This window comes from Schistocerca nitens, chromosome 2 (genome assembly GCF_023898315.1).
Source record: "Schistocerca nitens isolate TAMUIC-IGC-003100 chromosome 2, iqSchNite1.1, whole genome shotgun sequence".
Classification (NCBI taxonomy): domain Eukaryota; kingdom Metazoa; phylum Arthropoda; class Insecta; order Orthoptera; family Acrididae; genus Schistocerca; species Schistocerca nitens.
This window is the reverse complement of record NC_064615.1, coordinates 220578696-220594917: the sequence shown is the minus strand read 5'-3', so window position 1 is coordinate 220594917 and position 16222 is coordinate 220578696. Positions and strand designations below refer to the sequence as shown.

At 40.1% G+C, this 16222-nt stretch overlaps 1 protein-coding gene across 1 annotated transcript in view; it reads right to left on the bottom strand.

The window, feature by feature from the left end:
• The window catches only part of LOC126235935 (meiosis regulator and mRNA stability factor 1), a 205841-nt gene that overhangs the window by 114371 nt on the left and 75248 nt on the right, over positions 1-16222 (bottom strand). The window contains exons 10-13 of the mRNA XM_049944899.1: positions 12659-12778; positions 11027-11193; positions 8614-8721; positions 8196-8351 (exon numbers count right to left, since the gene is read on the bottom strand). Of these exons, the coding sequence (XP_049800856.1) occupies positions 8196-8351; positions 8614-8721; positions 11027-11193; positions 12659-12778 (551 nt within the window). The remainder of the gene's footprint in view (positions 1-8195; positions 8352-8613; positions 8722-11026; positions 11194-12658; positions 12779-16222) is intronic.

Genomic DNA, 16222 nt, shown 5'->3' with positions numbered 1-16222 from the left:
CAATGGACCAACTTTGTTTCGATTTGGAGGTGTGATCTAAAACTTTTCTCTCCCCTTTAATTTCGAGTGTCAAATTTCAGGTGTGGCTTAGATTTGGGAATTTTTTTCAGATGTGGCTTGGATTCGAGTAAATACGGTAGCGTCCAGTTAGCCCTGCTGACCATCCATTTTGGCGACTTCTGTTCAAGCAATCCTCCATTCAGTAGGTGGATCCACAGTGGGAAGTCATCACTGGAATAAAGGTCATGAGTTGACTACCAGTCTGCAAGGGCTGGAGATGAGGTTGATGGCCAAGGACGACCCACTAGCAGCTGAGAAATGAATGGGCTGCCTGTGCTGAAGATGCACAGCTCCTGAGAAATCATGAGGTTCTCCATGCTCAAACCCAGGTGCAAGTACAGGTCGAACCCTGCGATACATTATGAGCACTGAAACCATCCAGAACGAGAAACAGGCAGGGGCGTTGTGTTGTAAGGTTCGCGAGAACCTCAAAGTCTATCACATCCTGTGGAGGTAAGTACATGGAGCACATAGCAATCTTCTTACGCTAGTACCTTCCGCCGCAGAAGTCGAACACACGCCAGAACAAATGGACGTGGTCAGCCCATAGAGGGCTCCGCCTCCGCGGCGGCTATTCCGTGCAGCAGCTCTCACGCAGCGAGGGCGCCACCGCTACGCCACGTGCAGACAGCAGCCAATAGCCGCTCCCTTCGGTTTCGTATATAGGGACCCACTCTGCCCTAGTCCAGTCAGTCCGGTACTCGCTCTGGATTTCGTTTCTATCTCGGCGGTACTGCGTTCTGGTCGTTTCTCATTGTTCACAATTGCCTGGCTCTGGTTCAGAGTGGATTTACTGTTGGTGTTTGGTGTTGTGATTTCCACAAGCCTCCGTTGTTTATCTTGTTGTGTCGGTCATAGTCGGTCGTGGTCGGTTGCTGTCAGTTGTCGTTGGTCTGTCGTCCAACTCGTCCTTGTGTTCACCCGGTGGTGCGTGCTCCCCCGCCTGGCGGCTCCGATCTGCAGCCGAAGGCGTTCCCGCAGTTGGTTTTGGTTATTACACTTACCCACATGAGCAGCACCGGCTACAGCTTGTAGGTCAGTAACCAAGAAGAGAGCAGATGGATGGTGTGTGTTTCTGACAAACACAGTATCCCGTCCCTTGGCTTCTTTCCCAGTCAGGTCATCCTTTCAGTGGAGATTAGCAATGCTAGCCACTAGACCACGAGCTGTGGACACAATTTCTATAGCATATTGCCCAGGACAGTTAGCTTTTCAGAGGTTGGTAGCTTGCTGGGAACTACCAGTTTCAACCAAACGTGTGCCATTACCCAAGTGCTTGACTAATGTCCTCTAAACCTTTTTGAATTTAAAAGGTGAAATCTTTTCAAAGCTGCCCTCTTTTTGCTTCACAATCAAAAACACATTCTGATCAGCACCAAGTGTTCCATTACTGTTCAATGACAAATTCTGTGTAGGCCCAGAGTCTTTAGCACTGGCTACACAAAGCCCTCTTATTTACCAGTGTTGGTATCTAAAGTGGACAGCCCTTCCGCTGGGGGAGTGGGGGTGATAATTTAGTGGGTTCCATTTCAGTATCACAAGCAGTTAGTAAAACATTAAATCCACCTAAACAGAGCCCCGTGTGCCTAAGTAAGCCTTATAAAACTAAAGTACAGGAGAATCCCCAGAAGCTGCCTCCTAATGGCTGTTCCACCTCAACAGCCATGCACCTCTGCGCGCGGCAAAGCTTGAGACTGAAGGGTCTTTAGAGGCTTTTACCATCCTCATGACTCAGGAGGTCAATCCAAGATCTCCATTCCCTGTGAAACAACATTTAACTACAGTGCCCCACATGACTGTTGCTGAAGTATGCCCGGAGCTTATGGTGACAAAACTGGTGGTGCTTACCAGTCCCCAGCTCAGCAACTGTGGGGCCACCAAGCCTGTACCCAGCAAGTGAATGCTGAGTCCAAAGCAGCTAGAAATAACATCTAATTTTCATGAAATACTAGCAAGGAGGGGAAAAAAATGGAAAACCCAAGATGGAATAATGACATCATTACTAGAGGATAGACAGCTACTCACCATATAGCGAATATGCCGAGTTACAAAACAATAAAAAAAGACAGCTAAACAAATAAACTTTCAGCCACATGTCCTACTTTTGAAGTAAGTAAGAGTGTGTGTGTTTTTGTTTTGACCGAAAGCTCAGTTGTTTAACTGTCTTTTTGTTATGCCTGTCTGCGACTCAATATCTCCACTATATGATGAGTAGCAATCTATACTTAAAAAGAAGAAACTTTTGCTAACAACTTCTCTCAATTGAAATGTGACATGCCTCAGTGTCAGGATAATTTAACATTGAGAGAAACTAACAGCAAGCTTTATTCACCTCAAAATATGATTGGGATCCAAGTAACACCAGTGTTTTCAAATCTGAGACATGACAAAGGTCAGTCCTATATTTACATGGCTCTTTCAGTCCGTGTCTAAATGTAGACTTTTCATGGTTTAACAGTAGAATACCAGGGAAATTTAATCAGTCTGCAAAGGAGAGTGCTTACAAATCACTCTTGTGACCGGTTCCAGATATTGCTCAATCGTGTGGGACCCCTACCGAGTAGGACTAACAGGGGATGTTGAATGTATACAGAGGACAGCACAAATGGTCTCACAGGCTTGTCTGACTCGTGGGGGTGAGTGACATATGCTGAAGAAACTGATCTGGGAAACTACAACAGACAAAATACCCCTTAAAAGCCTACTTATGAAGTTCTATGAACCAGCTTTGAAGGGTGACTAAAAATATACTACAACCACCTACACATCACTCCCATAGGGATTGTGAGGACAAGAATAGATTAATTACAGCATGCACAGAGGCATTCAAACAATAATTCTTCTTGCACTCCATATGTGAATGGAGAGGAACATATCCCCCGCCACGCACTTCGCAGAGGTTTATAGGATATAGATGTACATGGGGATGTCATGAGACCCATGTGTCAAGTACTTTATGTTAGCATTGCTGTCTTTTACATATATCACATCAATTCACTACTCATATAAATAAAGAAATAATTTTACAAAGGCGACCCTGACAGCCAATCCAAAATTTTACAGGCCTGAAACCGTGTTACAGGAAGTTAAAATTGTTCTCTGCATTTACTTTTCTTTCATTAGAATTTTTAACTCTTAGTTTCTTTTTATTAAGTCAGCAACAGCTAATTATTAATATTGCGAAATATGAAACATTGTATGGTGAGAGACGATCTCCAGTAGCCAGGAAGGATATTGCCAGTTTTCAATCATGGGGTGAAAACAGTTGCCGCAACGCTGCGTGGAAGCCATAGCTGGCCAACACTGTGGCAATACTGAGACACTGCAATACAAAAGCGAACAAGATGGCTTCAGGTGAGTCATCATGCCAGACATACCATGCGCACTTTAATTGTCAGCAATCTTTTCTTGGAGTATTGCTTTAGGCCAGGGCTTCACAACATACGTGCTCGCGGAGCAAGCTGTGAGCAGCAAGGCGCGAGCACGGAGCAGCGCGAGCACGCTACCCCCCACTACCGGACCAGAGCGGAGAGTGGGGAAAGTCACATGGGGCACACAACAGCTGCCGCCAGTCAATGTAAATCCGCGGCCACCTGCAGGGATATCACTCACGAATTATTACTGCGACAAATGAAACAAATAAAGGAGAATGTACACATGCCACATAATTTTATTAGCTTAGTGTATGCCTCTAAATTCGCATTAATTTGTGAACTGTTACAAAATAAAAGGTGTCACTGAAGTGTGGGATTCTCGGTTAGCTTGTACTTTTTGCCCTTTACAATTGTGTCTATGTTCGGAGTAATTGTTCTGCATTTTAGGCGCAGCGTGCAGTTTAAATTTCGATCAGACAATGCGTTTCTCAGGCGCGTCTTGTTACATTTCATTGCAGAGAACAGTTGTTCACAAACATACGTGGAACCGAACATTGATATTATTGTAGCCGCCAGTTTGCGCAAACGAGGAAATCTATCCTGAGGGAAGTGTCTGTAGAATTCCAAAATGTTTTTCTTGTTCTGAAATTTGTCTCTGTATTCTCTGTCACACTGCAGGTCAATAATTTCTTGCTGCAGCTCAGGACGAATCTCTTAAATATTCGCTGAATATGGAGAGAACAGATCAAAATCACTGTCTAGTGCTGTCAGATTTTGAAAGCGCTGCTCAACTAAACTATGTGAATGACGTTCACAGTCTTTTTGAACATCTTGCATGGATGATAATTTAGGAAAATGAGCTAGGTTTCCTGTTTCCAGCTGACTCACCCAAAGTGTCAATTTCATTTTAAAAGCTCGTATTCGATCTATGAAATGAGTAATTAGCAGATCTTTACCTTGTAGTAAAATGTTCAAAGCATTCAGATGGCTAGTTAAATCTGCTAAGAACGCGAGATCACATTCAAACGTGCGCGCGCATTTCCCCTCCCTCCCTACTCCGCGACCTTGCTCCTGCTCGCGAGCACGTGCCTGAGCAACGCGAGTACTCGCGCTCAAAACCGGCCAGTTGTTAAGCCCTGCTTTAGGCAGTAGTGAAAAAGGTAGATAAAGAGCATATAAGGACATCCCTCTCTTCATATTTTCAGCATTTTCCTCATTTTATCCTTTAATTCTAATTCAGCAAATATTTAGCTTCAGCTCTGATCTATCTTTAGAAGCACCAAGGCTGTTTAAAGTAACTCCACTGCTTTAAAGATTATTTTAATTCATATTTTTGTGATACATGTACTGGATAATGTAATAAAATATACAATTATTGCTTATCAATTTGTGAAGCAAATTAATCTTCAATGACATGAAACAACGCAAAGAAAATCGATATCAATTCTCTTGGCAGCAACAGTAAGGCATCCAGCTTTGTGTACCAAACAGTATCTGCAAACAGTATCAGCAACAGGTAGCTATCTAGTAATCATTACTTATTTACGATGGTACTTAGGTGACAGCCACAGTAGGAATGACAACAGCACGTTTCCAAAATCAAAGGTGGAATGAAATCTCATTGGCATTTAAGGACTTCCAATTAATTATGTACAATGAGAGAATTCACGTTTCCACACTGGACACCACTTTACTATGGGGTAGTCAAAGAGTACTGCCATAATTTAAGCATTTATCCTGTCACAAGTACATTTGTTATCAGTTTTGGTCTATATTTTCAAATACACACCTAACGAACTATCCAGAGACTGGTTGGATGCAGTTCCCTATGGTACTCTATCCTGTGCAAGCTGCTTCAATTCCGAGTAACTACTGCCACCTAGGGCCTACATCCTTCTGAATCGGCTTAGTGTATTCATACCTTGGTCTCCCTCTACAATGTTTACTCTCCACACATCCCTCAAAAACTAAACTGGTGATCCCTTGATGCCTCAGAACATGTCCTACCAACTGATCCCTTCTTTTAGTCAAGTTGTGCCATAAATTCCTCTTCTCCCCAATTCTATTCAGTACCACCTCATTAGTTACGTGGTCTGCCCGTCTAATCTTCAGCATTCTCCTGTATCACCACATTTAGAAAGCTTTTATTCTCTTCCTCCTGATAACGATGTCATCCTGAATAGTCCCCGCCTGGAGATCCGAATGGGGGACTATTTCACCTCTGGAATATTTTACCCAAGAGGACACCATTATTATTTAACCATGCAATAAAACTGCATGCCCTTGGGAAAAATTACGTTTGTAGTTTAGCCTCGTTTTCAGCCCAAACGCACCTAATACAACTTTTTAGCAGAGTTTCAAGTTTCACGTGTACATGACCTTTTTGTTCAACAAATTATTCTTGTATTTTACAGTTTTTCATTTAGTTCTCCTCCTTTGAGATATCACAAAATTCAGTATGTAATTTTAGATACACAGCTTTCAATACAGCGGCATTAAATGTTTGTTAATTGAGTCTTCAGGTAAGATCAAAGATTTCTAAATCATTGCCAGCTCAACAAGGAATACTATCTCAACCTTACAACTGGTAGCTCAAGCCTCTCAATTTCATCACTGACTCCAACACAATAAAGATGAACTTTAAAAGGGCAATGCCAGAATCACACTTTGCAACAGTTTTCTTATGAGTAATCATAGAATTAGTAGCTTAGAACACCTACATCAATAAAGAAAAATTTAATTTGTGAATGAAACAATGGAAAATCCACATAGGTATATCAACAACATAGGGAAAGATGCTACTTACTCTAAAGAAGTTGCAGATATGCACAATTAAAACACACTTTCACAATGCTGTTGGCCACAACCTCCATCAGCAAAAGAGAGAGAAACACACCATTCACACACACAAAAGCAAGCACACCTCACCTCATGCACATATGATTGCCAACTCCTGCAGCTCAGGCCAGAATGCAGCTATCATGTGGGACGGCAGTAGCAATCTGGACAGGGGTGGGAAAGCTGAAGGGATAGTAGTGTACGTGTGGGGGACACAAGAATGCTGTCTGGTAGAGTGTGCAGGGACTAGAATGCCAACAGGTGCAGTGTCAGGAGATTGTGGGGCAAGGAGGTGGGGAAAAGGAGTGAAAAGGAGAGTAGCGGAGATAGGTGGGTGGGTGCATTTGCAGAGGGTAGCAAACTAAGAGGCTAGGGTACGAGAATGGGGAGGAGATGATAGGACAGAGAGGGTGGAAACCGTTGGATGGAGGGTGTGGTGGTAATATGTTACCATAGGTTAAGGGCAGGATAATTATGGAGGGAAGGGAGGGGGGGTGGAGAATCTGTTTTAAAGATAACTCCCACCTGCATAGTTCAGAAGGGCTGCTGGTGGAGGGGAGGATCCGAAGGGCTTTGGTAGTGAAGCGGCCACTGAAATCAGGCATGTTGTGCTCAGCTGCATGTTGTGCCACAGGGGGTCTACTTTGCTCTTGGCCACAGTTTGGCAGTGGCAATTCATCCTGGCGGACAGCTGATAGGTTAAAGTGTGTTCCATCATCACCCAACCTCCACAAGATACTAGTCCATCCCTTCCCAACCCCTTGCCATAAGGTTCATATTCCTGTTGAAGACCCTGGTGCAAGACTTGCCCAATCCAACCACCCAGCACTTCCTATTCCAGACCCATCACAGGTTTATCCTACCCCCATCACGGGCTGTGCCACATTTGAAAACAGCCATCTCATTTACCAGCTCTGCTGCAACCATTTTACAGCTTTTTATTTTGGTATGATACCAACCAGCTGTTCACCAGGATGAAGGACCACTGCCAAACTGTTGCCAAGTGCAAAAAAGACCACTCTGTGGCACAACATGCACCTGGGCATGACACGATTGACTTCAATAGCTGCTTCACTACCCGAGCCCTCTGGATCCTCCGCTCGACCACCAGCTTTTCTGAACTGCTCAGATGGGAGTTACCTTTGCAACACATTCTGCACTCCCCTAATTATCCCAGCCTCAACCTATGGTAACATACTGTCCCCAAACCCTCCACCTGTCCTATCATCTCCTCCCCATTCTTGTCTTCCAGCCTCTTAGTTTGGCACCCACAACAAATGCACTTGCCCATCTTGATCTGCTCCTCCTCTTTTTACTCCTTTTTTCACCATCTTCCTGCCCCACCACCACCTGACACTGCACCTGTTGGCATTCTAGTCCCTGCACACTCCACCAGATAGCGTTCCTCTGTACCCCTACCCATACACTACTATCACTTCCCCTTCCCTGCCCCCTCCATACTGCTCCTGCTTTCCCACATGATAAGTTACATTCTGGCTTGCGCTGCCAGAGTTGGCGGTCTTGTATGTGAGGTGTGCTTGCTTGCGTGTAAGAATGGTTTTCTCTTTTGCTGTTGAAGGTTCTGGGCAAAAACTTTGTGTATGTGTATGTGTCTTAATTGTGTGTCTGCAACTTAAAGTGTCTTGGTTATGCCAGGTAGCACTATCTTTTACTACATTTTTAATTTCTGAATGTGCGTGCATGCATGTTTGCCTATGTGTTCTGAAAATTCAAGCTCTGAAGCTGAGGTGCTGAGTCCAACTGTGTTTATATGCCCACCTACCGATCAATGCTTTTTCTATAAACTAAATTATTAGCTGAACTCTTTCTGATACTGTTACAATAATGGAACACAAACATCTCTAGAAGTTATCTAGATCTACAGAACATTATGAATGTTCGTTGTGTATTTTTTCAACTTACCGGTACACGTTCTTTGAATAAAGAAGTCAAAATACTTTTTATCTCCGAAATGCTTAGATTCTGATCCAAATTAGTTACATGCAGTTCAACAGGGAGATCAGCTGATGACCCACTGAACTGAATTTTCCCTGGCATTTGTATTGGATGGAAGAAACACTGTTGGAAAAATACGTAACAGCCATAGTAGAAAAATTGGAGGCAGCAATATCTTCTCTACAATTACACAAAAATTGTGAATCAAGTTGTTACTAAAATTCTTGGCAATGAATATTTCACATAAGGGAGACAGTATTCTATATAGTAACTATTGTTTAATGATCACTTTTAGTACACCATAAATATTTATAAAGCAGTATCTCATTTTTTATAGTTTTGACAAACATTAAGATTGAGTGTTATTGAAAACTGAATTTGTTACCTCTGGATTACTATGTGAGCGCTCATCCAAGGTTTTTATTTGATGTGGTGTTATGCTTCTGGTTTGGCTTTGTCTGGATGGAGATGGTCCCTTGCGAACTGACGAATTCTTTAAAGAAAAAACAATAATATACTATTTTGTAAGCCACAAATTTCAACATCAAAATCATTTCCTTCTTTCACATCTAGAGACTGGATTTCTGACAACTTCTCTTTCCCTTCAAAGATATATTTAATCTTTCATTCTATATGTTTCCTGTCAGTTGCCATCATTTCATGGTAACTGCTCAAACACAGCTGTAAATCATATCAATTTATTACTCTGGAACAAATATTAAGATTATGGCATGTAAGGGTACTATGTCTTTTTTCCTCATTCAAGTAGTTTTATTTTATTAACACTAAGCGCAGAATTACCTTTCATTCACAAACACATTAAATTTTTTGTTTGCATTTTGAAAACATTAAAATATGAAAAATAGGCAAATAAAAACTACCTGTAACAACTTTTACATTGTTTTTATCAAAGTTAACAGGAAATTTGTCAACTTTCCATGAACATCGAGGTCCTTCGCAAATGACCCAAGCTGTAAGTGCACAGTGATAGGGAAAGGAAATTGGCCTTGGCTGTGATTAAACAATCACCCTTTGTCTTGAGTGATTAAGACAAAGCACAGAAAACCTAAATCAAGATGTTCAGGGGAGGATTTGGATCTCGCTAGTTATGAGCATCAGTCCTAAGTCTTAATCACCGCATCATCTCACATAAGTTCGTCTGGTTCCGACTGTGGTAATGAATCTTCAATATCTTAAGACAAACCAGAAAACTTTATTATTAATGCAAAATGCAGTACAGAGGGTTAATAAGTGGCTGTGGAGTTTCAGATGGCTGTAGGAAAACTACAAGGCATATAAGGAAAGTGAAATATCAGTGGATATAGCACCTCTCCAATTTTAGATTCTGAATACAAACCATGACATAATTGCAGAAAGCACCAATACGCGACACAATGAACAGGTTTTCAAAGTCGGCCAATACCATCACACCTTTCCAGGCAGCAATGGGTCACACCCTTGTGCTGTTCCAACCGTGTTGATGTCTATTGCGGCTGGGACACAATGCTCTACCCACTTGTGTAATTTTTCAGTATGTCTTTTTTTTTTAGTTTTTGCAGTCATCATCTGAAAAACTATTCCTAAATATGAACATGTGTTTCTATAGCTCCGTGTAAACACCCTTTGACTGATTCCTAAACAGAAGCACTATGAGCACCAACTGCGTCATGGCATTTTTTAATTTTTTTAATTTGGCAACTATTCTGATAACCTCATGTGAAAGTAATTCTGTAGTTCAGTATGGTTCAACCAAAGAACACTGTCACTTTGTTACAATAATATAGTAAATTAGAATCCTTAATTAATTGCAAAGCCAAGCATCTTCTCAAATGATACTGAATAGCTAAATAATACTTCCATGCCCTAAAAAATGTGTCGCACTACATATTACACTTGCCTTGCAGTAACCCATAATTAACACAATGTATGTCAAACTTTTAAGATCTCCACTATCCAATCCATCAGTAACAGAATCTCCACCATAACCTCTAATAAAACATATATAATCAAAATAAGGGGACTCACTGTACACATTCTTGAAACAAGTTTTTTCTCACAACTGGCAGAATAACCACCAAGCTATCAGAACAAACAGCCAAAGGCACAATAATTCTGTCAGTTTGCTGTTCAATAATACTGCAGGTAACTACATAATTATTCCACTACAGGGAACATTTTTTCTATAATACTCTATGTGATGTTACATATGTATAATGTTCAGAAACGTATGATCTATTTTTGCTGTGTATATGCAACCTGGAAGTAGAGCATCACATACACATTACCTTTTTGTTCATTATTTTTTATTTTGCAGTATTACTCTTATTTCCCTTAGCACTATCAGAGACTTCAAAATCTATATTTACTTACACCTATTACACCATTGTGGAATGGAGTCTTCAGATAAGATCAAAGCTTTCTAAATCATTGCCAGCTCAACAAGGGAGACAATCTCAACCTTGGAACTATTGGCTCAAGTCTCGAAATGTCATCACTTACTCCAGGTTGGTAAAGATAAAGACAGTAAAAGACTTAAATGTTAACTTTGCAATACTTCGATATAGTCTGATAACAGTCAATATTCTAAAAGGTGGTAGATTTTACAACTTACTGGGTAATTCCAAATACGACATTTTATATGACCTGTCTACAAATCAACAGTGGTTTCAATGACATAAGCAAACAGCGTCTCTTAGAATACTTCTGACTTACAATTATAAATGTTAATTTCACTGTAAATTATCAATGAATGAGTTAAATACCAATTTACAAATGGATTTGTTTATGTATTTCTGTACCTGAATGTTATGTCTGACTGCTGCTACCGGATCTGGTAAAGACATCATACAAGATGCTATATTATTCACTGGAGAAGATGTGCGGCAGCGCTTTTGGAAACCAACTGATTGAAGAGCAGACACTGTAATATTTTGGTCATTTTGTTCTGCCTTACCACTCTCACTCACTGCATAAAAACAAATATTGCATTATTTTATAAAACTAATAAAAGCAATATTATCAATAAATTTTTATGCATGTGGAAATCCTCCATCATCCGATAATGAAAGAATAATATAGTGACTTTAAATTAAGACTCAAAGAAATTATACTTCCCACAATATTTTAGTGCTATTCATTAATATCATTTAAGTGTAATGAACATGGTTTACATTAATACTGTGGGCACACTTGAGAAATAGCTTTATTCATCTTCACTGATCTTCCCAAGTTTTGGCATTTTCTTGTTCCTTAATTTAAGGGTGTTTGTAACTGCAGCAATGTGAAAATTTACTTTTTATTATACCAATGTTAATTTTTGAGTGCAAGTCTCCACATTTGTCAACAAGCACAATTTGAATAGTCATTATTAAGCGGATTATGAGGTGCTACATGGGCATAGCTGGTATTGCAGTCATGGACCATAAACACTTAGGGTGGCATACAAGAAGAATTATCTATAAGGAGATGGGGACATGAATATTCTATTAGCACAACTGAAGGTGAATTTCATACCTGATACCTGAAAGAGTCTGGGACTTAATGCTATATTTTTCACTTGCAGTCCTAAATTGTGACATCTTTCTGAACTTCAATGAAATGTGAAACTTTGGTTTCTCCTACCACATAAAACGTTCAAACAACAAATGGGATACCTCTGACAACTGCCTGTATTTCAACAGATGCACATCTTGTAATTTTCAAGGCACAAATGCACAAAGAGCACTGTCCAAGGGAATTTAAAACCTTGGTATGCAGTTTACTGTATTTGTAACAACTGACTGATACATACTGTAAGCACAAACTCTTCAGAAATGACACTTAATAACTAGGACGAAGCTTTAAAATAGTTGTGTGACAAAGGAACAGTAACAAGATACTGAAGCTCGGGTAGTATTTTCACTCATGATTTCCTCCTTCAAGATGAATATAGGTAGAGCTTCAAAGATGCACAAACTTGGGGCTAATTCACTTTAACTCTATGAGTGTAGTAATTCATAGACTTAGAAATAGAAAGCACAGTGTGGCCCTTGCCTGAAGTGGAATCAGAATCTCTGAACAGCATCAAAAAATTGAAATAATGAGAATTTAAGTAGGATTTTAAGATAAGCATGCAAACACTAACCCTAATTGATAGAAGCAATGAAAAGCTGACCAAAACAGATGCATTACAGTGTCTACAAATTTCACATCTGTATCAACAAACAATACTACTTTCCTAGCCTCTGCTCAAGTGGTGCTCATTTAAGCAACAATGAAATTTATCACACAAGAAGTAACAATGATTATGAAAATACAGAATTAATAGTTCCTGTTACTAATCCAATTACAAATTTTGGTCATTAATTCAAGATGTTTTATTTCTAACTATTTTCAGACTTGCCAACACTCTGAATATATAACTTCGAGCCAATACTGCAGAATTTTTTTACCTTTGTGTGTTCCTCTGATTCGACGATAACCTTCGGGTGTTTTAAGATTTCCACCACTGTATGAGAGCGATTTGTGGGCTGTATTAACATTCATTACATACTTTGGCCAAACAGAGCCACCTAAAAAAACAAATCAAGACATTAGTACATGCTGCCCATGTTCCAACTATCATTCATTCAAAAATGTATATTCTGGAATATATGATATTCAATATGAAGTTCAAAATTTATGATTACAGCACACCATACATTTTCTGAAGAGTGCATTTGAAAATTTACTTTTTAACAATATAAAAATTAAAATCATTAAGTAAAAACAATATTATGAAAAGAGATTGCTAATGACCAAATAGAGGAGAGGCCGAGTTGCAGACAGGCGCAACAAAAAGACTGCTATACATTTAAGCTTTTGGCCAAGACCAAAAAGCAACCTTCTAAAGTAAAAAACACATTATGACTGCTATATCTGGCCACTGCAGACAGAACGCAGCTACTGTGTTTAACAAATGCAGCAATCCAAAGTGGAACTGGGAAGGTGGAGGGACGGCATGGTATGGATGGAGGAGAGAGGAGCACTTTCTGGCAGAGTGTGCAGGGACTAACTGGCAATAGGACAAGGCTGCCAACTGCAATGTCAGGGGGATGGGGAGGGGGAGGGGGAGGGGGGATAAGGAAACGAAAATGAGATGATCAGAGGAAAGGGAAATACCAGTTGGTGCAGTGGCAGAGAATGGTGCACAATGAGGGTGAAAGGACATGAATTGGGAATAGGTGACAGGGCAGAGGTGGGGCATGCACACACTGTGGAGGTTGTAGGGACAATAAGTTACTATAGGTTGAGACCGTGATAATTTTGGGAGTGAAGAATGTGTTTTAATGGTGACTCCCATCTGCACATTTCAGAAAAGCTGGCAGTACAGGTAACAATCCAGATGAATCTAGCAGATATTGTGAAAGTTGCCCATAATTTTCCTGCCTCGCACATTATCCAGTGCCTGCAATTATGAAAACAGTGTTTATTCAATTTGTCTTGCTGGTGCTTTCAGTGCTTGTTAAGCTAACTTTATGCATTAGCATTAAATTTAATACTGTGTAATCGACCAATGGATAATCCAGGATGGAATAATGATTGTATTATTAAAGGTAACAATGTAAATGGATAGATAGAAGAATCTACTCACCACTTCGCAGCATGGGAACACACACACACACACACACACACACACACACACACACACACACACACACACAATTTAACTTTTACATACTTTTTGAGCCAGTGGCTCGTTCTTCTGAAAGACGACTTGGTAAAGGGGCAGGAAGATTTTGGCAGTCCTCAACAATCACTCTTTCCTTCTCATTCCATCCGGGAAGTCTCCTCTGAGCTGGGGTTCTAGGTGACTTTTCTGAACTGTACCCCTTTCCCTAAACCTCTCCAGTCCCTTTCTTCACCCTTCTTCCTCCTCATCAACTCTTCTGCCAGAAGGAGCCACCGGCTCCAAAAGCTCATAAAAGTTAAATCCTTTGTGTGTGTGTGCGTGTGTTTTCCCCAGCTGCCGCAGTTTAGTGATTAGATTTTTTTATCTATCCCTTAACATTATAGTATTATTAAAGGAACAGATTGCTGCTCACCAAGGATAGCGAACTATTATTCTTGTAATACTGTTTAATCCTGTGTGTGTGTTGCAGGACACATTTGCCATTACTTAAAGCTCTATTTTTGGAGAGCTCACTATGCCTTAGTGAAGTGAAAATCAGGTGTGGTAATAAGTTGGTTAAAAGTGAACTTTTTTGGTTAGAGCGCTGGCCAGCTGAGTAAATTATGTCTGTATTACTCGCCATTAATTTTTTTAAACTAGCCCTCTGTTTTAATTATTTGTACATTATTTTGCCTTGCTGGCAACTGAACTTTGCCCACTGTGTCCATTTGCGTGGCTACTGCCTTTGTTTGCTGTCCCTGATGTTATATGTTGGTGTTGCATAAAGACGACCTTTGATATAAATTTAGCTACTCAGGGTATATATGCGGTCAAGGAAAAAAAAAAAAAAAATCCTCAGATTCTTCTCAGACTTCCCGATTAAAAATACACTTTCTCCCAGGTGAAAACAAACATTTCCCATGTTAAGTGACAGCATACTTTCCCTCAGAACTGTAAATCCTTTGAGTAGTTATGGGTTTATACACAGGTTTAGAATTTCCTGGCACTGTAGAAAACTAAACTCATGAAGGTAAAAAAAGCAAAAAATATATAATGTTGGAAAAATCTTTGATGTGCAGCAACAAGTACACTGCAATGTTCCATTCAAGAGTGAGAGGGGGTTGTATAGGATTGGGGGGTTTAAATTCATGTGAAAACCAAAACACTATTTTGTTTGGTTTGCCCTCATATAATTTCATATCAGATTTGCTGACACTCTTCACCAGAATCTTACATCTGAACAAACAACAACAATATTTTGTCAGTCTTTAATGTTCAGTAATGATCTAGTAAATACATAGTGTTACTACAAGAAAACAAAGCTTTCATATATAATATTGGTTTGTCAAATTTGTGAGGACTTAGAACCACTGACTTATCTCCCAAAAATATTGCTGCACTACCACAGCAAGGTAGGTTAGAAAACTTAAAAAGGGAAATGGATAGGTTGAAGTTAGATATAGTGGGAATTAGTGAAGTTCGGTGGCACGAAGAACAAGACTTTTGGTCAGGTGAATACAGGGTTATAAATACAAAATCAAATAAGGGAAATGCAGGAGTAGGTTTAATAATGAATAGGAAAATAGGAATGCGGATAAGCTACTACAAACAGCATAGTGAACACATTATTGTGACCAAGATAGACACGAAGCCCATGCCTACTACAGTAGTACAAGTTTATATGCCAACTAGCGCTGCAGATGAAGAAATTGATGAAATGTATGATGAGATAAAATAAATTATTCAGGTATTGAAGGGAGACGAAAATTTAATAGTCATGGGGACTGGAATTCGAGAGTAGGAAAAGGGAGAGAGAAATGAAAGAGGAAGCCGTCTGGTAGAATTTTGCGCAGAGCATAATTCAATCATAGCTAATACTTGGTTCAAGAATCATAACAGACGGTTGTATACATGGAAGAATCCTGGAGATACTAGAAGGTTTCAGATAGATTATATAATGGTAAGACAGAGATTTAGGAACCAGGTTTTAAATTGTAAGACATTTCCAGGGGCAGATGTGGACTGACCACAATCTACTGGTTATGAACTGTAGATTAAAACTTTTTTTTCCTTGGTTTTAGGGCGCACAACTTCAACGGTCATTAGCGCCCAGACTACGTTAGGAATGCACCGCGGGGCACAAGTTTAAAACAGCAACTAAAAAGGAAAACACGATAAAAGATCGACAGGCATAGGATTAAAAAAACAGCATAATCAAATGTCCTTAAACAGGTTGATCAAGTTGATAAAACTAAGAACGCGAGCAGCTGCTCCTGGGTCATCCGCTAAAATGGCATCGAGAGTACATGGCAGGCCAAAATCAAGACACAGTGTAGTAAAATCCGGACAGGACGTTAAAATGTGG